General features: G+C 42.3%; 1 protein-coding gene across 4 annotated transcripts in view; it reads right to left on the reverse strand.

Moving 5' to 3' along the window:
- Nucleotides 1-24,301, reverse strand: part of FBXW11 (F-box and WD repeat domain containing 11) — a 126,370-nt gene that overhangs the window by 3,726 nt on the left and 98,343 nt on the right. For all 4 annotated transcript variants that reach the window (XM_054986817.1, XM_054986825.1, XM_054986807.1 and 1 more), the window contains 9 exons: nucleotides 20,270-20,456; nucleotides 19,778-19,868; nucleotides 12,114-12,251; nucleotides 9,764-9,882; nucleotides 5,591-5,840; nucleotides 4,449-4,567; nucleotides 2,801-2,911; nucleotides 2,619-2,697; nucleotides 724-911 (listed from right to left, as the gene is read on the reverse strand). In XM_054986817.1, coding sequence (XP_054842792.1) covers nucleotides 750-911; nucleotides 2,619-2,697; nucleotides 2,801-2,911; nucleotides 4,449-4,567; nucleotides 5,591-5,840; nucleotides 9,764-9,882; nucleotides 12,114-12,251; nucleotides 19,778-19,868; nucleotides 20,270-20,456 — 1,256 coding nt within the window. In that variant the 3' untranslated portion in view covers nucleotides 724-749. The remainder of the gene's footprint in view (nucleotides 1-723; nucleotides 912-2,618; nucleotides 2,698-2,800; nucleotides 2,912-4,448; nucleotides 4,568-5,590; nucleotides 5,841-9,763; nucleotides 9,883-12,113; nucleotides 12,252-19,777; nucleotides 19,869-20,269; nucleotides 20,457-24,301) is intronic.

A 24,301-nucleotide genomic window follows, 5' to 3' on the forward strand; every position in this document is an offset into this window, starting at 1 on the left:
AAAGATTATCTGCACACAGGGGACAGGGCAGATGCCCAGCAATAGGTCTTACGCAGCTGGCTGGTGTCCCAACTCAAACTGCCGATCTCAGTAATGGGGGGGGGGGGGGCGGCACACAAGCAGGACTGACTTACCAGCCAAGGTAACTGAGTCCCCCACTAACACCGCTGGTGTCAATTTGGCGTAGAGGTTAAGAGCAGCAGGACTCTAATCTGGAGAACTGGGTTTGATTCCCCACTCCTGCTCTTGAAGCCAACTGGGTGACCTTGGGTCAGTCACAGCTCTCTCAGAGCTCTCTCAGCCCCAGCCACCGCATGGGGTGATTGTCATGGGGATAATAATAGTACACTTTGTAAACTGCTCTGAGTGTGCCATTAAGTTGTCTTGAAGGGAAGTATATAAATTGAATGTGTTGTTGTTGTTGTCTGGATTAAACTTCACATTAACTGTCATTCAGCCCACTTGCCTTTAGATACTGATTCAGCATCAAAATGTGATGAAAAAAAGATTTGGGTATCACCAGTATATTGATGACAATGCAGCCCAAGCCAATCAATCAGTTAAAATGCCAGAGGCTCTACACAGTTCGACACTTACCATGCTGGAAAACCTCAAAAAAAAAGCCTCAAAGAGAAGTCGCCTTATCACTGACAAGTCTGTTTTGCCAAGAACAGAAGTAGCAGCAGCAACAAAGAAGACATCCTTAGAATAATAAAGGTTTACCTTGGAGAGCAGTAAATTGCAGACTGTTATCTGGAGATGTATGTGTATGTTCTAGATGGAGAACGTGTCTCGTTTTGTGCATTGGGGGGCACATTTAAAAAATCCCAAATCAAAATGGTATCATCATGGGAGCTACTGATGATCTGAAATTCATCAAATTGGAGTCTAAAAACACGTCCTGAGTGTTCCTGGAAAATTGCAAATACTAACCATTAATGGGGCCAGAAGATTCCTCTCACAAAGTTCATACTCCAGTATTCATTTTTACACATGAACGAAATCACAGATTTAGGAGAGGCTTCTCTCTGCGACAACCACATTTGTTCCAGATACACACACACACACAAACCCGCAGCACATATATTAAAGATTAATTATAGGCCGGCATCCCTAAATGTGATGGTGTACCGAGATAGAACTGGGCTTGGATATACAGATCAGAGAGAGCCCCTTCAATATTTTATTTATAGGGCTGACAAAACAGATCTGGTGTCAGATACTAGGGACCTCAAGGACACTGAAACCATCTTAGGAAGTCCATCTCCAAGAACTGCAGGGACAAATCTGGCAATCTTGAAATAGGTAAAGAGGGGTGGGTGCAGCAGCCTATGACAGGGAAAAAACCTTACGTGGTGTGCACCTACTCCTCACTGTAAGCAATGGAAAAGCTACCGTACCAGAAATGCAATGCACAGGTGAAGTCATTTCTGCTTTTGGAAGTTCAGAGAAAAGGGGTCTTTAGTTAGAACCCCTCACAAAAATGTTTACAAATATATAGGAAGGTGCCCATCTGAAAACACCCTGCAGAAAACAAGTAGCTATGGAATTCAAAACTCTTGTAATACATTCCTATTCAGCTCAATGGGAAAACAGATTTAAGTTTACGTCTATTCATACTTCATTTTTTTTTCATCACCCCCCCCATTCAAATTGCCATTGTTATGCACAGAACAAGTCGCAACTGTGCCCGGCCACTAGAAGCTGCATTTACAGCCCGTAGCCCCAGCCCCCGATGGCTTCTCTTTTCAAAATGGTGAGCACCTCCAAGATGCGGAAGGGAAGGCAAGGGAGCAGTTTTGAAAACATGGAGCAATCTGTGGGTTCAAGTTAAAAGTGAGCACAGAGGCAAAGCCAATGTTGCTGCTGCCTCCCGTTTCCCTCCAGGAAAGAATATGATGCATTGGAAGTACTGGAGAGAGTGGTGGGAGAAGGTGAAAAAATCTTAGCTGCTGTTTGAATTCTTGCACATTTGCACTCATTCACCACAGTCTGTAATAATATGATGTATACAGCCAGAATAAAAGTATTATTAAAGCTCAAATAAGTTTCTGTACCGGCTCATTTAATACCCTCACATGAATACCTAAAATAACAAATACATGCTCTTGCTGCCCAATCCGATGCCAATGTGCATAGCTTGGCATATATCCCTTTAAAATATTTGGAGGCTAACTAAACATTAATTCTTAGCATCTGGACAAAAGGAACACATGTCCAATTCTAACTCTACACATTTTTCAAAGGCAAGGTAGCCACAACATGCAAAAACTCCCGCACGTCCTTTTTAATTATCAGAAGCCATTTCTTTCATGGTGATACCTTTAGAAGGCAGGATTAGGGATATAAAATTGGGAAATATAAAAGATTTTCTTAAAGTGGGGATGGGCGGCATACAGCATGCAGGACAATTAGAACAATCTACCACTCTGACAATGTTTCAGTGCGTTCTGAATCTAATCCTGAAGGCCCGATGCCCGCCGATTCTTCACCTTCAGTTTCATGTTGCGCCAATGTGCAAAGAATGTTGACTTTCAGTTCCACTGCCGGGTACCAAAAATAAACTCAATATTAAAACATCAACACACACAATTACGAAGTCGTCGCTGTCTACATACCACTAACGTGCGTAAGCACAGCGTACTTGCTGGGGCACGAGGGTCAAGAGCAGCTTGCAAGTCCCAAACTTTGATTTTACTGTGGAGAGCGAGTGGTGAAAAGAAAATTATTAAGATATACAAACACTAATCATCTAAGAAAGCATCAGAAATTGGAAACGGAGATCATTGCCAGCACGTACCCATCATAGGCTCCGCTTACAATCCTCTTGTTATCGAATCTGATGCATCGAACCAGTTCTTCGTGTCCTTCTAGTACTCTTAAACAGGCTCCACATTCAATGTCCCAGAGCCTTAAAGAAACATCACATATAGCTGTTCAAAGACATTCAACGGACATCTGCTTTGTACATGTTTTGCCAATTTTACCGCCATCCCAACAGATTCGGAATTCAGCCTGCGCGAATCGTTGGTTGGTTTCCTTCACTCGAAATTAAAAAGCATCTTCTGAAAACTGCTAATTGAAGCGCCGTGCAGCCTTGCAAGCAATTATCCAAGAGGCATCCTTCAGCCCTAGCTACTTCCCCTTGCTTTTCTCTCCAACAGACACAACAGCATGTCAGCACCTTCATCCTTCTCCTAAACCCAGTGGGCTTTTGAACTAAGTGCAGGTACAAGAGCATCAGCCTCTTTGAGAAGAGGAAAGCGCTGTTTGTCACCCCACTGCTCATCCGCAGCCAACTGCTACTTGTTCCAGGCAAGCAGACTTGTAGCAAATGGAAAGTCTATTTATAATGGCTGAGAAAGCCACACAGATTGCGTGTCTGTGCAAGAAACAGGAAAAACAAAATTGTAAATTGATCCCAGCTTTCTCAGTCATCTTCAGGTCAAAAGCTGCCTAAACAGTTAAGATGTTAAGTCTGCGACTGGTCAGTGTTATGTTAGAAATTTAGCTTGATAGCCTTGATTTTTTACCTTCAGATGTACATGCATCTGATATTTTTGTAGTCCACATGGTTGCTAAGTGGAACTTGCTTGGTACTCCCTCGCTTGCTCGCTTCCCTCCAGCAATGGTTAGTTCTGGCCTCTGACCTCCTTTTGTTCAGTTTCTGGGAAAGGTGAAATCCCATTCCTTCCATTTACAGGAGGGCCAGTGAATGGAAGTAAAAGGATTTCCCCATTCCCAGAAACAGCTTGAACTCACATGACCCTCCTGTAACCACTGAGACCATCATGATATATACGCACCCTATGGCAGATGGAAAAGGGCCAAGCCTCATCCAAGAATAGGTGATAGCCCAGTTCCCTTAGGTTGAACTGGCAAGGACTTTCATATAGAGTCAAAGTTCTACAAAAGGGGGTGTGACGGTCGAGGATGGACACCTGTAGCACAGTGCCACTAAAGGCAGAAGTTTTGACGACGACTGAGAAGCAGTTAGAGGAATTTTGTTCACGTGGACAGGGACACTGCAAATTGCAAAGCACAGGAATCTTCCTTCAGTACTGCAGGGGCTTCCGACTGCTCCCCATCCACCCAGGTGGATTGGTTTGCAACTGCCTAGTCTTGGGCTTTATGGTGGCTGCCTCATCAGTATGGAACAGTCTGCCAGACATCAAACAAATTCCTGCCTTGAGAGCTTTCTAAAAAATTCTGTGATGTAGAACTTGGGAATAACAGGCAGGATCTAGTGACAGCCTTCAGCTAAGACTTCCTCTGCTGGAGGAACATTAAGTGGGAGAGGATCACTGGACCCAACCAATGGGAAGTCAACCAATGGGAAGGGGATCATTGGACCCAACCAATGGGAGGGGGGATGACTGGATGACAGAGAATGTCCTTGCCCTCGGCGTTCACAGCTTTTCCCAAAGACAAACACATCTGCTACCTACCTAATAGTATTATCTGATGATCCACTCACAACAAGTCGATCCCTGTACTGGAGGCAAGCAATGCCTCGCTTGTGCCCATTAAGTGTGCGAACAAATTCACATGTGCTGGTGCTCCAGACCTGGGGGGGTATACACACATGCAGGAAAGTTTTGAAATTCTGCATAAATTTAGAAGCATTACAAATGTACTGAAGAAGAAAAAAAGAAATTTTACTGCCAGAGGTCTACCTCTTATTGTATTATGAATAGCTTATTAATGTTTTTCAGATGCAATGCTGTCACATCTGGTATAGCTTGAAATGTTTCAACACAGATCAAGACTGCCTCACAATATGCATTTTTAAAGCTGTCATCGCCATGTATTCATTCGGCTAGTTTCCATAACAGGAGGCAGTACACCGGGAATGCTAGGACATAGCTCTGGGGGAGCAGGCCAAGAACAGCTTTGTTAGAGTTACGTCCCAACATTTCCAAAGTACTGTCTTCCTGTCTTTGAGCAAGGCTATGCGTATGCCATTCCGCTTTATTCGACCCCAGGCATACCGCATCCACTGTCCAGAAAAAAAAAGGACTACTTTGCCAAATGGTTCTCTTTCTGGAATGCAGGTGCTTATGTTTTCGGACAAAGGCAATAAGACTAAACGTTGGCATTTATTTCCATATGAGCTTTTTGTCACTGCCCCCTTTATCAGTCATGTCTGAGGAAGAGAGTGATGACTCACAAAAAATTCATAATGAAATACTGTTAGTCTTTAAGGTGGAGTTTTGTTTTGCTTTGCTACAAGAGACTAACATGGCTACTCCTTTGAAATAAAAAAGTTAATACTAAGATAGACAGACAACTACATGTCTACTGCACTTCAAATTGGAGTTAATGTCTACTGTACTTCAAATTGAAGTTTTAAAAAATCATCTGGAGAGAAAAAATATAGAATGGTATCTTATGGAAATATTTAGGAGACAACAGCAATAGACCTACCCAAATGTCCTTGGATGTTATTTATTTCGGAGATGTTTATGCCACACCTCTCCAGAATCCTCACACTAACAGCAAACTTTTCATCATTTAAGAAATGCACTCGACAGTGTTTTCATAATTCCATTAGAAACGTTCAATTTTGAGGAACTTATTGTTAACTTACTTTAATGGTCCTGTCCCCAGAAGCTGATACGATATACTTGTCATCAAAGTCCACCACATTAACCGCCGCCCGATGGCCCACCAATACACGGCGTAGAGTGATATCCGTTGGTGACGCCATATCCCAAACAGCGATCGATCTGTCCTTCGAGCAGGTCACCATTAAACCGTTACTGAAGCGCAAGTGAAGCACGGCCTCGTTGTGATGGATCAGTGTGTTCAGGACTTCACCGGTGTTCACATCCCACACCCTGCCAACAATAATTGAATTCTGGATGAAGTGAAATGAAACCAAGTAGGGAACAGTCCAGGCAGCTCTTAATCTCAAGGTCACACAACCGTTCTAAAAACACATACAGACACACATGTAACATTTCACCAGGTAAATATTTTCGCGTGTTTTGTTTCAGCTAAGTAATGAGGGGTTTGGAATGTATGTTTACTGTGGTTAAAAAACTGCTGGCCTCTAAAGCAGGAAGGCGAAGAGCTGAATGGGTGAGTGAAGCCTGCTGTGCTTGGACAGTAGCTGTACCTTGGGAAGCAGTGAACTGCAGTTTTAGTTAGAGTGCCAAGGGAAAGGGGTCAGTCTGTATACTGGAGGCAGTCTGTGTGGATGTCTGTGTCTTTGTGGGTGAGAGGAGAGAGTTATTCTGTGAGTGAAGTTCTGAGAGAAGACGTCTTTTTACTTTGTGGATGAAATCAGTCTATGTGGCAAGTGCTGGAAATTTAGGGAATTCCACGTTCTTCTCTTTTGGCGGTATTTTTAGCCTACATGGCCACAGGGCAGAAAATTAGTCTTTGTGACTGGCTCTGTGGAGAAGCATTTAAAAATATATATCTCTGTTGAATCCACCTTGCTTATGAACCATTCTGAAACTAATATGCTTATAAATTGCTCTGAAACTGTTATGAATATGAACATAAATAAACTCTACTTCCCGTTAAGCAAAACGCCCGTATCTCCAATAATAAAAGATCTCTTTTTTACTTCACAGCCAACCCCACATGCTGTCTGTTCCATCACTCAACCCAATATAGCAAAGCCCTCCTTCCACAGGTCAGAATGAGACAGCTTTTGGTAGGTGTCCTTTTAGGACACCAAGGAAATCAGACAGGCAGCAACATACAGGTGTCATAAAGGGGGCAAAATGCCATAACATAAATGCCACATTTAAAAAATTAAACCAGTGAATTTAGTCAGGCAAAGAAGCGCATGCAGCCATGATGACAGCAGCTGCCATACGTCTGGGGACTGCAGATAAACTTATCCAGTAGGGTTTAAGACCTTATCTATAAAATTAGTCAATATCTGCTGGGGGGGGGGGGTGTAGACTAGTAAATTACTGGGGGGAAAGGGCAGCTGATTTTAGCTTTAGCTATATCTGACATTCTGCAAATTAAAACGTGTTCCTAACAATCATTCCTGGAGAAGAAGGGACAAGGTATCCTTGGAAGGTGGAACCTGCTGCCTTACCTCTACTTGAATGCTGAAAAACGTGAACACAGTTGACCAATACTGTGGCAACCACAGCTGTGGCAGATTTACTCCTGGGCCTAACCCCATGGTGCTGAGGCTTACATCTTAAAAGCCCAGGAGCCATATACTTTTAGAGACCACCTTGCTTTACTTAAATCACTCTCTACATTTGGTGCATAAGGCCCTGCTCTGCATATCTCCACTTCAGCTACAAGCAGGGCCTGTTGCAGTGCTGCCCAGAAGCTACGGAGTGAGTATACCACTGAGGTTAGGCAATACTCCCCTCTCCTTGTCTTTTGTAAGGGCGCCAAGATTGCCCCACAGCTGCTTCTGGCATGTTTCAATTGACATTAGGCTGATCTTTGGGACATTTTTTTAAAAAAAATTCTCTTTTCCTAGCTGGAAAATTGTTTTAGAATGCAGTGTTGCAAGTTATTGCTTTATTTTAATTTCAAAAAATTGCTTTTACTTCACTTTTTAATCTCCTGTGGAGAAAGGAATACTCCTATCCACCCTGGAAATTATGGTGCTCTTTGCAGTTTGTGCATATGAAGTGTTGCACTTGTGAGTAAGGCACTCCCAGCCTCCCAAGTAAAAGGGTTAGGGTGGGCTGCTTCCTGGGAATAGCAGGTACTTGTACCATGATGTTTGAAAAAGAGCCCTTTCCCAGCCAGATCTGCACCAACAAGAGCAGATCCAATGTTCCTTGCAACGTCCAAACATTATATGGAACATCAGAGGGCAGGGAGTTTCTTTAATGGCAGATTTGCTTTCCTGAGCCAAAACCCACAAGGCACAGCACAAATCAGCACATCGACTCAGGATGTGGTATGAAGTGTACCAGCAGTTCCCAAGAAATAGTCCAAGAACAAACCTGGTGAATACATGATGGAGAAAAAGCCTAATGAGTTCTTGAAGTCAGTATGGCCAAGACTAGCCAGTCAGAGGGACAGATTAGAGAAAATGCCATCCTAGATTCAAAACTCTTTCAGCCTTCTCTGTTTACAGAAACACTGCACCCAGATACAGTACAGTGGAAGCTGGTCCATTAAGGCAAACAAGGAAGTGCCCCACCAACTCACTAACCCCCATCCACTCACCTTTCTACTGTTCTTACCAGATGTTCAGGGGATGGCAGATTTCCAGCAATATAGCCAGTCTCTGTCTTGTTGAATGCAGCACTGAAGGCAAGGAAGTGCTGCCCTACAGAGGTAGAAGAATGCCCCCTCTCCCTTAAATCAGGCCTATCCACATCTGTACACTGAGTCCCTGATTAGTTATCGACAAGGCCTGTCAATCATTTTTTCCCCCAGAGAAGAGAGGGAAGAAAATAGTGACCAATCAGTGACACTCTTCAAAGGAGAAATTGTATGGCTACCGAAGCCTACATGAACAAGTGCACTCTCTTTTTAAATCGTCCATTACCACCACCACCCTTTCAAAATGAGTCTCAGGTGATTTTTTAAAAACACTCAATTCCCTCTAGTCATTTAGCAAAATATTCTGCTTCAACCTTTTCCCTGGCTCTGAGAAGAAGGGTGCTGGAATTCAGTTGCTGAACTAAAAGCTGGAACCTCTCCCCCCACCAGTAAGCTCCTTTGCCCAGAGAACATCCAACTCTTCAGTCTGCAAACCTATACAAGTTTACTTGAGAGTGAATCCTATTGAATACAGAAGGACTTATTTCTGATTCAACACGTGTAGGATTACACATGCTCTCAAAAACTTTTTGTTACTAGAGCATTTGAAAAAGGTTAACTCTCGAAAGCTGAAGTTCTTAAAGCCCTTTTTTTCTGGAACCAGTAACCTTTGATCCAGTTAAGGGTGGGTGTATACCCAAGGGTGAGGGAATGCCTTAGACCTCCATGTGGACAAAGGCCTCCTTGCTACATGTTGCTTTACAACATGAAAAATACGTTCTTGAGCTAGGGGGTTGGGAAGTTCTGGGCCAAAATGAGACCTGCAGTGCTCATATCCTCCTTTGTCCTACAAACCTTACTCTTCTGATTAGTGTGCAGAGTAGGTTTTGGAGGGGCATATGGCAAGATTTCTTTACTGCATTGGACAGGGCTTTTTTTTCAGCAGGCATGTGGTAGAATGAAGTTCCGGCACCTCTTGAAAATGGTCACATGGCTGGTGGCCCTGCCCCCTGATCTCCAGACAGAGGGGAGCTTAGATTGCCCTCCGCACAGCAGCGTGGAAGGCAATCTAAACTCCCCTCTGTCTGGAGATCAGGGGGCAGGGCCACCGGCCACGTGACCATTTTTGCAAAGGGCGATTTAAACTTTTAAAAACTCCCCCCTTGTTCCAGCTGACCCAAAGTGACATCATTGTGCGGTCCTGAGTTCCATCACTGAGTTCCACCACCTCTTTTCCCAGAAAAAAAAGCCCTGGCATTGGACATACTGTTGTTGCAAACGGTAGCAAAAGGAAAGGTTGCTTTAGGTTGGCGCTTTCATAAGGATCAATTGTTAGAGAACTATACAGCTGTGTTTAAATGTTTTTAGTATCACTGCACAGAACCAGACATTGTTGGCTCTGCCTATCATTATCTCTGACTCCGCCTACCACTGACTGCCATGACTGCTGCCCCATCAGCCCAATGGGTACCAGAGGCCACTGCCCAGATAGCTTTTGCTGTGCATTTCCATTACCTCAGCCTGCTTCTCACCAAACCTGAAGGTACAAAATGCTTACCTCACAGTGGAATCTGAAGATCCAGTTACAATGACTCTTTCATCATACTGCAGGCAGAGAACGGAGCCAGTATGTCCCGTTAATACTTTCAAACATTCCAGTCCTGTTTTATCCCAAACCTGCCAAACACAAAAATCCAGGTGAATTAATGAGTTAAACGGGGAGTCAACTTCTTTCTCTCAGCCATAAAGCTATGAATGCTTCTATCAGGAGAGTTGGTTTCCCTGAATTGTTTCAATGTAATGCAAAACTATGCCTTATTTCAGCTGTGGCTAGTAACGGAAATCAGGATCGAGCCTGCTGATGAACTTGGATCAGTGAATTCTGGCTGATCTTTGCCAATCCTGACTTCAGCGTCGTAATTCGATGCATCACTTCCCTCACGAAAGGCCTGACTGCTATCTTAGCCTGCCCTGTGGCATCCAACGGATGGAAAAGCCTTCCATCACCAACTCGCTTATCACTGAAACCAAATAAACCCAACCCAACAGTCCTGTCTCTGCGCCATGCCATATATGTCACTTGCAGCAGATACTGCATTCCCCCACCCCTCACTCATGTGCCTTGGTGGGTTTTTTATTCTCTGCAAGCCCTACCCATAATCCATACACTTAATTGTGTTCACACACAAAACCCCAAACCCAGCCCTGCAAGAGTCCACAGGCCCCAATACCGGTTGCCACTTTCCTAACAACCCATAAGTAAATTGGTTTAAATGCATTTTACTGAACATAAAAAGTGCTAAGCAGTAACAGATGAGAATAACAAAGACTGGATATAGGAAGAGAATTTTGCTGTGGGAAACAATGAAGTAGGAAGTTTACTTCTCCTCTACCCCTCATCCCACGACACGAGCCTGGTGTAATAAATGAATAGGGTGCTTGTGTATGGCCCTGGGAAGGGGGCACAGACAATTAAAATAGCTGGACCTCCACTGGAATTGCTTTTTTCCTATTAGTGATGCATGGAAGTTGCTTGCCTTTCAATAAGTCAAGGCAGGGATGCAGCGAGGAGTCTACAACAAGACAGACTCTGAGCTGAGGAGGGACTCTGAGCTGAAGGTAGCGTCCTTTCTGAGCTGCTCTTTCCAGGCAAATCTGAAGATGGGGCAGACATGGAGTGTCGGCAGGAAAACAAACCAGGCTTAAGCTGAGCTGCCACAGTCGCATGTCTTAACCACAGTTAAGACTAACAGAGGTTAATAAACCAGCTTCAGATCATAAGAACAGCCCTGCTGGATCAGACTGTGAACCATGTAGCTCAATATCCTGCATCACACAATGGCTCAATACCTAAATACTTCAGTATTTCAGCCTCCTCCCTTTTTTAAAGCAATTTCTAATACCCTTGGCAATATATGTGTAGTTTCTGTAGCAGTGTCAAAGCTAGATTGGAACGAGGCCGGTAGTGACAAAAAGATGACACACTTCAGGCTGCACAACTGTGTTTTTCAGCTCCCTTGCTCAGACCCCCAAATGTTTCATGCTAACATCTCAAGGACCCAATCTTCTCTTTTTTCCTTCCCTGCTATAGTCCTCCCGCCCTGCCATTTAGAAGGATACGAACTAGAGATGGGCACAAACCGAAATACGAACCAAAGTTCGTGACAAACCAGGCCGGTTCATGGTTCACCAGAGTCCATTTCTGAAGAACCACCACGAACTTTAGGCTGGTTCGTTTGGTTCATTTTTTGGTTCGTCACTGCAGACAGCCTGGCACCGATCAATCAGTTTCCTAGGCAACAGGGGATGGACCTCCTGCAGACCTTCTGCTGACCCGGAAGTGGCCTTCTGCTGTCCTGGGAATGGCCTTCTGCTGACACAGAAGTGATGATTTGCTGACCTGGATGTGACGTTTTCACGAACCAAAATGAACTGGTTTGCGAACCAGGGCAGGTTCGTGAAAGTTTGCGGTTCATGAAATGTGATGAACCACGAACCAAACGGTTCGGGTTTTTTCCAGTTCGTGCCCATCTTTAATATGAACTAAGTACATGAGGCGGGTTCTAAGTGTCAAGATTTAAATCTGTGGGACAATCTGACAGCTGTGAAAATTATATCAGTTTCTTAATCATTTGCTTTTCAAGTCTGATAAAAGCAGAACGTAACTAAGATTCAATAGCCAGGATTTTGCATTCCAAGTTGCTTGCAAGACCTTAAGTGTTCCTCTGTGGCAAGCAGGGAGATGTTCTGCTCTCGTACAATGACAGACAAGTAATCTTTCCAGAGGGAAAACAAGATAGGAAAATTCCCTCAGAAACTGCAGCCAGTTATGCCAACACCAAGTCAGACTGAGTGAGTTTGGATGGTTTTCCTTCTAGACAAAACAGAGGGACAAGAAAGTCCTTTACCTTAATAGAGTTATCTCGAAGGCCACTGATGATCTTCTCATCATCGTACTGTAAGCAATAAACACCTTTACTGTTTTCAGATCGGCACTGAATTCTTTGCAAGTTGTGCCTTCCACATCGCCAGTTAGACTCTATAGTCTGCAACAGAACAAAACAAGTAGGTGTGATGCAGAAAGACAGTCTTTCTAGAAAAATTGTTTAATTTCAGCTTTCAAAAACAGCAGAAGGCAAATGCTCAACAATAATGAACAAAACTCAGGTGAGGAAGAAATCTACTAAATAATGAACTTCTCAGCCATGGGGGGCGGGGAAAAGAGGCGAATGAATAATCTTAGCTAAGAATGCATTGTGCAGTGGCCTGTGTTATTTGGTAATCAAACAGTTTAACTTCTTGCCACTAATATTCTAAAAACACTTTAATCTGCTGTCTCAAAGAACATCCAAAACTCTGTTCATGTATTGCATCAGAGACTGCAAACCTTTTGGAGCGTGTGGATGTTTCTGGAATTTTGAGAACACTGAGTAGGAACAGCTGCCAAGGAGCGGGCACTCGAAAAATATTGGGAAGTTTCAAATAAGCGTTGTTGTCCTATAATGGAGACAGCTGTTTCTGAATGGGTGCTTCTGGCAGACACTGTCCTGGGATCTCCTGAAGCACCTCCTGCTCAAATGTGTTTATGTGTGTTTGTTTATATCTCTGTATGTTTTCAATTGTATTTATATATGATTTTAAGTGTTATTTTAATGCTTTAATTATCAGTTGTTCACTGCCTTGGGAACCGTAAGTGGGTGGAAAAGTGGTATATAAATGTTTTAAATACAAACAGCTTCTATAGTTTAGAAAACTGATATGCTCCCTTCTCCAGAGGACTTCTCACGTTGGTTCCCAAGGTAAAAACAATGCAACAATAAAATCATAAGAGCAAAAACATGTCATCATCAATACTGAAACCAGCAATAAAAAATGGAGAGTCCCTGAGGACATACAAATGAGATAAAATCCAGACGCAGCAGCCTAATATTCACTATACAGCCCCTTAGGTGAGAAACAGGCCATAAAAACAGCAGCTAAAAATGACAGAATCCTTCACCTAAAGTCGGGCTGAGGAAAATGTTTTTGTCTGGTTCTTAAAATACAATAAAGTAGGTGGCCAGACAAGCCTCCAAGTGGAGGGCATTCAAAAGGTGAGGGGGTTTCCCCTGAAAAACCCCACCTGTAGCTGTCACTTGTCTCACCTATGCACAGGCGGCAAGGGCTTGAGAAGAGGATCTCTTCAAATAGAGCTAAGTTGTGGAGAGTGCTGGGCACCACTTTTTCTTGCCTTTGTAAGAAGCGACTGAAAGAGTCTTCCTCTTTTCCAACTGACTTGTACCATTCCTGGCATTATTGTCTTTTCCACTAAGTCTCGTCTTTTCATGATGTGACTGAAGTATGATATAGCTTGGCAGAACAGCACTCTGAAATCTGCAGCTTTCTCCTACACAGCCATAAAGCTGGAATCAACCTACGGCTGGAATCAACGACTCATAAGCAGCTTTGTGTTCTAACCTTGACGGATTAGGCTCTTGGGTAGCATAAAAGTTTTATTCAGTTGCAAATGACTTCCTTTTAATTTTTAAGGTAATTAGCATGTATTCCAGAAAAGGCATAGTTTACAAAACATGAAACTTTATTTAAATATTTGTTTCCTAATGATTTAAATCACTCAAGAAAAACACCTTATACTTGATCCACTATGCATTTAATCGGTTTTAAACAGCCCTGACAGATTCTGTTGTACTCAATAGATGAATTCACCTTAACTGGTCTTTGGTTATGCATTCTGTGGCTTTCTCTACCACCCCCATCCAAATGTTTCTGACTGCCACTAATTCTGGAGGTATTGTACGCAGCAGCCAGTTCACCAAATAAAATACTAGTCAAAACAATTCTACCTATGTGTTTAGGGAGAAACTTGCTTCCCATTCGGTGCAATTTTCACATTTTTAAGCTCCTTTTATAAAGTTACCAGAAGCAAATGTGGGCTGCAAATCAAAGCAACCGGAGCGTGTTATTCATTGCTAGACCAGAGTGCTGTGAATCAGTAATACCCATGCAGGTGCACAGTTTAATTCTATGAGTAGATGCAATTTCAGAGAGACATTATGTGGTGTTGCTACTGTGGGAAAATATTTCATATTTTGGAGAATTTGTAAAATCCTCTCTAGTGTGTCAATTGCCAGTATACTGGGAAAGTAGCCACAATACACAAAAAAATATACAGCTGCACAAAAATTGGCAGGAGTAAAAACAGATGGGAGTACAAAGAAATAAGAATTTAAAGAACTAAATATAGCTGAGTGGGTAGGCGCTTTGGAGGACCATCAGAAAAGGGGGTCTGCCAAACGCAGCCTTCGTAAACACGTATCCAGTTGTTTACTATATGAAATTTCCCATAATTTATGCAGCCCCAGTGCATAGATAACATTGCCCAAATGCCAAACCAACTAGCATGCTTGCCTAACTAGCATGCTTGCTTTCCTTTTGTGCAGGTATTCCCACTGCTTGCTGCTGTGAAGTTTTGTTGTGTGACAGACAGTAGGACACTAAGATCCGAGGCAAGATTTAAAACAAAAGATGGTTTATTCGTATTACGAAAGTTTAAAGGAACATTTCAGCAGCCACAGTCAAGGAATACCCTGGCTGAGGCACTTATTCACTAGTTACCACTTGAAATATGCTTTTGCTTTACAGTTCACAGACTTTCAGCTCTTAACTGCCACTGACAGATATACAGTCTGCTATCAATCAGGGCCTTCCCTTAAAAACAGACTATTTCTGACAGGATTCTCAGCCTGAACACAGCCAGACCTTCTCATATTCAACTGTTCTAACCATGTCAGTCTACTTCATTCCTCAGACTAAACTTCATTCCTCAGACTCCTCAGCTCCAGAGACAGGCCCACAATGGTCATTCTGTCCTCTTCCTCAGGCAGAGCTCACCCCACCCTGCATGCCTTCCAAGGAAGAGCCACAACTCTGTCCATCTGCTGTCTCGCTGAGACAGGCAAGACTTGGCAGCTGCCACTACCACCTCTTCCCAAATTAGGTCTCTAAAAAGTGACTGGGTGTTACAGCAGCATTAAAACAGGCTCAGGCACTAAAAGATGCCTGGCTCTCTCTCCCTGAGGGCCTCCAGTCCATCATAGCAGCCACTCCAGCATATGCACAAGGCCTCAAATCCATTGTAGGAGATAATGCTTCTATTTCTTTAACTATTCAAACCCAGTAGTACTGGAATGGAAAGTTTCCATTGTTCATCATGCCTTCTTTTGAAGCAAGCAAATTAGAACAAAACCCTTTAAAACCCTTCCTCCTTCTTGGGACTGAAAACATGCAGTCCACGATGGCTCATAGCCTTGCTCCCTCCCACCCCCACAAGAAAACTTTAGGGGGGAAAATATTAATTAAAAGGAAACCAGAAAGCATTTCCATAGGAAAAAGAAGGAGGCACCTACCATAGATTTTCAGATATGAAAGTAGAAAATATTCTTCCTAACTGCTCACAAGGAATAAATTACGTCTGTACTAATTCAAAAGGAATAGCTAAGGAGTTGGCCCAGAATCTATGGATAATGTGGAAAAGGCCCAGAGATTTGGAGTTGAGGGGGGAGGGGGGACTGTAGTCCACCTGGCAATCTGCCTGTTCACACAGTCTGCTAATAAGAGTCAAATTGTACTACAATATTTTGGGACTGTGTCCAAGCACATGATTAACTGAACCAAAAGTCAGATTTCCACAAAAACAAGTTTTGCATACCTAAATTAAATTTCCTGGGACAAACCCAAAACTAGTCTTGCCTTTACAGGAGTTCCTAAAGCAGATAAATCTGGTGGGTCAGCACAATGGATCCAGGCGGTATCTAAAACTACTTGACCACCTTGAATGTAAAAAAGGGCTCTTGTTACAAACGATGGCTCTCCGTTATTTGCCCTTCTGAAAGCAGAGAGCAAATTATCCATTTCCAAAAGCCCCTTTGCCATAATTTGAAGCTCTAATTTCTTTCTTGAGAAGCTTGTTATCTGTCAGATTTACAAATTTGCATCAATATGCCTTGAAGGAAACACTAACCAGTAGTAGCATATATTCCCAGCCCTGTTAGTGGGCTTTAGCTTACAGAAATGCCTTGTACTTTATTGTTTTCTTTAACTGATATTCTAAGTTTGGGCAAGCTGTTTCAGACTCCATTTTAAAGTCAGGCCAAAACGTCTCCCCTCTGTTAGAAATCAATTTACTAGCAAGTGAATGTAGAAACTTCTCTTTGACTCTAGTACCGTATTGCTGGGTTTCAAATTCCTTGTTTTGTTAACTGTTTTGCAAATTATCCAAACGTCCCTCCGGCCTACTCTTGAGAGAAGTACTAATGGTCAATATTCAGTCTCCTTCAGTGGTTCCAGTCGTAACAGCTGCTTGGTGCAGATTACCTTCCTATGCATTAGTCATGGCGATTGTTACAGGCTCCTTTTTTACTCACTGGCTAAAACTACTTGTTTGCTGGCCAGTCTGGAAAGTAAGAATTCAGTCGGCTGGAAAGCTTAAATTGATCTCTTGCTAGAAGACGACTGAGGGATCTGCTGTGTTTTGCATGTGGAGCTTTTTAGGGAAGGCAGTCAATATGGCTGAACCTCCTGGCTTCTTCTCCAAGTTGGAAAAAGCCAACGAGGGTATTTTGTACAAAATGATGCAGGGCAAAGGAGAGTTCCTGTAAATAAGTCAATAAACTGTTCCTGTTGATTGGTGTCTGGCAGTTTGTCTTTTCCTATGTTTCTATACATTTTCTGCTTTCCACCCTTTTAAAATACTCATACACGTTTCTGATCTCTGTTATAATTTTTATATATCTATATAAAACTCTTTTATAAGAGTGCTGAGCCTTTGGAAGCCTTTAATACTCAAAAGTGGTAAAAAATACTTGCCATTTTTTATCTGAAAAGGTGGTGGTAGAAGGGAAAGGGGGTGTTTGTTTAGCTTTTTCAAGAATTTGGATCCTTGACTGGGTCAAATGGAAAGCTCTCTGCATGCTCCCAGAGGCTGGGACCTCCAACACAGGTCCCAAATGTTAATTTTTTTTAATGCCTCTAAGAAATTTAAAGAAGTGTATAAATTACCAATCAGACTTCTTTAGTTGTACTCCTGAATTATAAACACAAATCCACAGTTCTTTACATTAACTTAGGGTAGCTATCAAATTCCCACCCCACCTCCCCATTTATATCATAATTGAGGTCTGACCCCAGTATCTTTTTATAATCTGAGGACTGAAGGATTAAAAGACATTGCTAGAGAAGGAGTGCAAGTTACTAGTATTCAATATATCCTCAAGAATTTGCCCCACGAGAACCTTCTGGCAAGATTTAGGAAGAGGTCGCAGCAAAACACACATAGCTCTAAATAGAAAGGAAAACAGGTCTTTCAGAAGAGACCTGCAAACACAACAGGAAGGATTATTACTGGACGTATTACCCCACCAATCGATACCATCATGTCTTAATCCAGCCTTGTAGCCTGTGTGGTAGGATTAGGATCTGGGAGACCTGGGTTCGAAAGCTCACTCTGACATGAAAAGAATGATGCTGTTGTGGGTCTCCATCGGAGAGAAAAGCAGAGTATAAATGAAACAAAGTAATTTAACATTCACATGTGGCCGGTAACGGCCATCTCTGGGACAGTAGCGAAAGACCTGTTTCCTGGGCTGAAAACATATATGCAACATCTCTCTCTCTAGCATCTTTAATCTTCTCTCTCCTCTGAAGACCTTATGGGGTGGTGCATCTTATTCGCCCATCTCCTTTTTTATAATGACAACATGAGGAGGCATATTTATTGACTTTATTTATACCATGACTTTCTCCCCAATGCGGACTCAAAGAGGCATAAGGGAGCTTTGACTCTCAAGAGCGTATACTCTGAAAAACTTGTTCGTCTCTAAGCTGCCACTGGACTCAAATCCTTCTGTGAGCAGCTTAAGTTGCGAGTGTGTGGCTGGCCCAAGGTCACCCAGCGAGCTTCCACGGCACAGCAGACATTTGAACCTGTGCTTCCCAGAGCCTAATCCAACACTATAAGCAATACATCACACTGGTTCTCAGGTTAGGTTGGGGTCACCACCAAGCTTCATGGTGTTTGAACCTGGATCTCCCAAGCCCCAGTCTGACCTTCTATCCTCTACTCCAGGGGTGGGCAATTGTTTTGGTTCGGGGGCCACTTTGTGGGAGCGGAGGTTAGCGGAGGGCCGCACCTTTTAAAATGATTGCATTAATTAGTTAACTTTGCATTTCAGAAAAGGTATAAATTGTATCATAAAAATCAATAAATATAAATTAAATAAAATAGCGGTCATTTTATTCAATTTATTTATTGTGCTAATTTCATATCATCTATAGCTGCAAGCACATTTAATTTTAGAATCAGTTTAATGAGACAAATGTAGGAATGAAGGAAATGAAGGAAATCTCGGTTCAAGGTGGATTTTTCTGACTGTCTTGGCGGGCCACAAAAAACTCTGTAGCGGGCCGCATGTGGCCCGCGGGCCGCAATTTGCCCACCCCTGCTCTACTCAATCCTTCTGACATTCTATCCTCGGCACAATGTTTCCCCCTCTCCTTTGCAGTTTAAATATACTTTGGGGGGCTGTACAAGAATGGTGGGAAAAAATAACTACTCCATCAGTTTTTCTCACCAGCGCTTTTTACCTCCAGAGAAGCAAAGACGCGAACAGAAATTCTCATAATTTTAAATTATGTGAGCTCCACATACTCAGATTAAGAACAGATCTGCAATAAGTAATGTGATGGGATTGTTTTAATGTTATTTTAATAAAACCCCCAAGGAGAAGTCCGATGGTGTGGAGTATAGTGCTTTTAACATTTTTTTAAAAAAATGTTAGCAGAGCAGGTTCAAATGATTAAAGTAAGTTCTTCTGTGCTCTACATAACTATAACCAAGGAAGGGATTTGTGAACGTCAAAGCCTGCTTTGTTCTTCTTATAATAAGGCTAAGCGGAGACAGATCTTTGCTGGACAAACAACGCTCCCATGGACATGCTGGAAGGCAAAGCAATGGATATATGGGTCTTAGTTCCCCTGTAATAAATAGAAGAGACACTAAGTCCAAAACCCCGTTCAATGTACACAACTGAGGCTGGCTCTGAATTGGAGCTACAACATCTAGTCTCTTCTGCAATTCCATTATTTTGTATTTTATGACATATGCCTTGATCTCTTTTGCATTCTCTCATTTCTGAGCTTTACAGTACTGTTGCTTAAACTCAGACTGTTTGAGACTTAAATTCGAACACAGCTCATACTCAGAATTCTGTTTAAATAATTCCACAGAAACCTTCCTGAATCAGCAGTATTTGAGTCCAGTGGCACCTTAGAAATCCACAAGGTTTTCAGGATATAAGCTTATATCTTGAAATTCTTGTGGGTCTCTAAAGTGCTCTAATCCTGCTGTTCTACTGCAGACCAACACAGCTACCTACCTGAAACTTCCTGAATCAGGTGTCACTTCCTCATTTAATGTCAGTTTCCTGTCATTAAATTAAATGTTTTACAAAACCGTACCAAAGTGTTACAGTTCCATGAAAATGGACACATAAAAAAGGTGGCTGTCAAAACATACCTCTATATCTTGAATTATTTTGGGGTACAGTGATCTGTAAAATGAATTGGGAGGGCCATCTGTAGGTCTATTTTTAAACAGGTACTGATCCCTGAAAAAGAGAAGAGAGAGAGAAAAGAAATTAAAAGGTTACATTTTGCGTTCAGAAATACTGCAAAATGCATTGAAGCCAAAAATAAAACCCACAAAAAGTATGTACTGTTAAATTCCCTTTCCCATTGTAGTTCACTGAACCTCCATTCTGCTGCTGGGGGGTGGGGGTGGTGGTCAGGGGACTGCTCATAAACTGCAAGGGACTGAGGGGCCTATTGGAGAAGGGGGCTGAAAAAACTTCTGCCAGCTATGCATTTCTACTGGAGAACAGCACTATTGGGTCCAATTCCAAGAGTTTAAGCTGATAACCAGTATTGCCCAATCTAAATGTTCTGAGTGTATTTTGGGATGATCCTCTGAAAAAAAGATTGTATGCAGATTTGTTACATGGATACATACCAGCCCCTTCTTTCGGACAGTCCTTTCCAGAGTGGATCAGTTCGTACCATTCTCTCAATAAGCTTCTTCCATAGCATGCCCTCGGAAATAACTCGTTGCCATTCCTTACAAACAAGCTCTGCTGCACAGAGTGACCTGGCGTCAAGGTAGGATAGGATGTTTTCTGCTATGTGATCTAAGCCTTGCTCTTAAAAAAAGAAAGAAAGAATAGAATTGTCAGGTTGTTTTTCAAAGCAAGCTCTTCCCTGATCTGCACAACTATATTAATAAAGTTATACTACCTCTGAAGGAAAAAAAGAAGAAGAAGAAAACCCACAGCCTAAACTTTTTAAATATTTAGGTTACTAATATGCTGCCATGGATAAGAATCACCACTCAGTACATAAAATTTAGTATACAGTACTATGATAGGATACTTATGTAAAATTAAAGATATTTAAAATTAAGAGCTCTTAATTAAAAAGCACCAAGAGCCTACAGATCCAAATGATACTATCTTATATCTGGGCCTGATCCAGACAGCTACTTTCATTGCGTATAAAGCCTTGCTTGCACCAACTGAGCCTCCCCTAGAACAACAGGTCCCACATCCCTACCCATATGTCGTATCATAAACTGCTTCTGAAATCCCACTCGTTTCCAAAAGTGTTTTGCCTCATGTTACGGGAGACTGCTGCTTGGATCCAAAGCACTCAAGTGCCTCCCCATTCTATACATCACACCCTTCGTTCTTAATGCAAAAGAAATTCATCCATAGAAACTACTCTAGCAGAGGCTGGATCAGTTCAGAATCCACCTTCAACATTAAGCACCAACCCCTTCAAGCAGAAGGAATGGAAGGAACCTCAGACTTGCCATTTTTTTCTTACATGCCTAAGCTTCATTTGAAACTTCAGTAGAGGTGGGCATGATCCAAAAAAAAATACCGATCAAGCTGTTTGTGGATCCGCGCTGGCGATGACCCCAGATCACTGATCCACACCGAACAAGTCCCGTTTCCGATTGGGGATCGGGGAGGCCAAAGTGGAGGGGCGCCCACCCACCCACACACTTAGAGCAGAGGGGGGGAGTTTTTAACCCGACGATGAGCCACCTCCCCTCAGGGAGGGGACATTTAACCCGTCCCTGCCTCTCCAAATAGAGAGAGACACCCTGTTAACATTGTTTCAGCCAGCTTTTAAAAAAAAGCAGGGATAGAATCCTCCATTCCTCCCCACCCGATTTTAAAAGCAAGCAGCCAGTCTTCCAAAAGCATATTTTAAACAGGAAGCAAGTAAAACCAGGATCCACACGGATCCTCGCGGATCCTATGGTTTTTTAAATAGGAAAAACACAAATGAAACATCAAATCACATATCACAGCCAGGTCCACAGACTGAAATATAAAAAACACACATCCAAAAATATTTGGCGCTGCCACGGTGAAAAAACATGAATCTGAGACACGGATCCTCATGAATTCATATGGTTTTTACATTGAAACAAAACAAAAAGGCTGTCATATTTTAGATCTTTTGGTCCTGTTTGTGGCACTGGACATGATCTGGGACAGTATACTGGATTTTGGGTGGCCCCACTTAAAAATCAAGAGGATCCATGCGGATCCGTCCTTTTTTAGCATGTTTTTGTGCCGTGGCAGCACCACAGATTAGTGGATGCATGATTGTTTTGTTGCTGTCTGTAGACTAGGACATGATCTATAATATGACAGCCTTTTTGTTTTGTTTTGTTTCAATATAAAAATCATATGAATTCATGAGGATCCATTTAAAAGCATCTGGATGCAGCTTTTACCCACTCCCTTTTAAACACACACACAGAGCCATGAATGAGGTTTCCCCACAAAATACAGTGTTTTAAAAGCAGGTTAAAAACAGAGAGTGACAGACAGAAAAACAGCCATTCCTCCTACAAAGCCCCGTTTTTTTTAAAAGCAAAAAACATTTGGGGTGCCTGTGGTGGCTACAGAACACCCCCTTCCCCCTCCCTCCCCTCTCTTCTCCCAAATGGTGATGCGTTTGCTGGCTGCTCCGTGGTTGGAAGGAAGCCCTACTGATCAAGGAAAGCTGGGCTTCCATTCACGTTTCCAGGGCGACAGAAGGAGGGCAAACACAGCTCAGGCATTCCCCTGGCTCCGTTGCCCCGGGAATAGATTACTGGCGCCTGAGTGTCTGGATCACGATCAGATACCGATCGATCCGATCAAACCCCGCACAAGCAAACCTCCGACTGCTGGATCGGTTGCCGTGGACAGCACCGATTAGCCGGGTCCCGATGGCGCGAACACCATTATCGGGTTTTTTTTTCCAGATTGTAATGCTGATCGTGCCCATCTCTAAACTTCAGTAGATGAATACTTTTGTATTAATATGAATTCCCTGAAAGTATTAAAGTTGAATTGGCTATAAAAAGGTTATCAAGATTTGATTTTTAAAAATCCCTTCTCCATATAGGAAGGCTATGGACTTCATTTTCTAAAAAGAAATTTTCCAGGCTTTTAACTTAGCCTGCCGTAACTCTTTAGGCATATCTTTTATAACATTTTGATCAGCTGGGCTCCTCTAAGGAAAAAAAGTTTTAGACTGCTGCAGCTATATATTTTTTACTCTCCTGGCGCTTCTAGTGCTGCTACTAGTATTATTTTTTATAGTTTATTGATGATGTTTTTATTTGTTTTGATGTTAATAATTTTGTAAGCTGTTTCAGTGCACCTACAAGTTGACTGACTGATGGACAGAACTTGGTTGAATCATGATTTCCTTGGTTTGTCTGACCCTAATTCCTGTAGAAACAATTTTTTAAAAGTCAGATCCATAAAATTCTACTTGGATAGCAAGTTGAAATACCACCTTTGTTATAACCACACTGATTCAGGTGTTTTAAAAAGGTTCTCAAATGTCTTATGCATAACTAGAATGAATCTTGGTAGTAGCTAAAGCTCTGCTCCAGAGATTTGTCTATTACTATTTTACATTCACACGCCGCTTGCCTAATATAAACATCTATAAGGCAACTTACAAATAATAAAAATTCTAAACACAGTAAAACAATGAACACAAAAACCAAACAGAAAAAATATATTAAAACTATTTAAAACAAACATCAGTTGGGAATTTAGGAAACTCTTAAAAGCCTAGCACAACCACGATAAAACCAGGAGAAGCTTATTAAAAGAACCATGGGATAATTCCAGGAGATGTAATAAAACTCCAAAGGGGAGAAAGGCCCAAAAGGTCTGAGGGAATACAAACTTCTTAACCTAGAGCAAGGGTTCCCAAATTTTTTGAACTGGTAGGAACCTTTGAAATTGTGACATGAAGTGGCTGTCACAGGAGACAGAGCCATCCACAAAATATCAAAGTGTGAGGTTAGGCATAACTAATAGTAATTCTTCAACATTTCAAGCCAAAGCTTTGTTTAACCAGAAAGCCCTTTAAAATGAAAACATTGTTTAAATATATTTTCTTGCATACACAGAGTTTACCTTCCATCATTCAGGAAAGATCCATGTGCTGTGGCAGTTGCTGCTGCTGAAGCAACTTTTTAAAAATCTGCACTGCCAGTCGATCTTCAATGACCAAAGCCCTGCCTGCTTTCTAAAAACACTTGGCAGGTGCCAGGAAAGGTGTCAGTGGGTGCCATGGCGCACACAGGCACCACACTGGGGATCCGACCTAGAGCCTAAAGGCTTGTATGTTTGGTACCAGGTGAGCTTCTGTAGGAAGCGAGTTCCAGGGTTTGGGTGCCACTACCGCAAAGGCCTTGAATCTGGTGTTCAACAGCTTAGCCCATGAAAATAGTGGCATAAAAAAAGAGTTCTGATGAACACAGTTGGTGGGCAGGCTCACACTTTATCTATACCTAATTAAAGCATCTGAACAGTCCAGTATGCAAATTTGTTTTTTGTAAAACTGGGTAGTATTAAAGAGATTCAGAAGGATATCTTTAAAGAACTTGCTTCTCAGTACAACTTATTTGTCAGTGGATTTTTATTAACTTTCCCATCAAAAGTACACAGAAACTTCTCTTAGA

This window comes from Eublepharis macularius, chromosome 1, assembly GCF_028583425.1.
Source record: "Eublepharis macularius isolate TG4126 chromosome 1, MPM_Emac_v1.0, whole genome shotgun sequence".
NCBI lineage: Eukaryota > Metazoa > Chordata > Lepidosauria > Squamata > Eublepharidae > Eublepharis > Eublepharis macularius.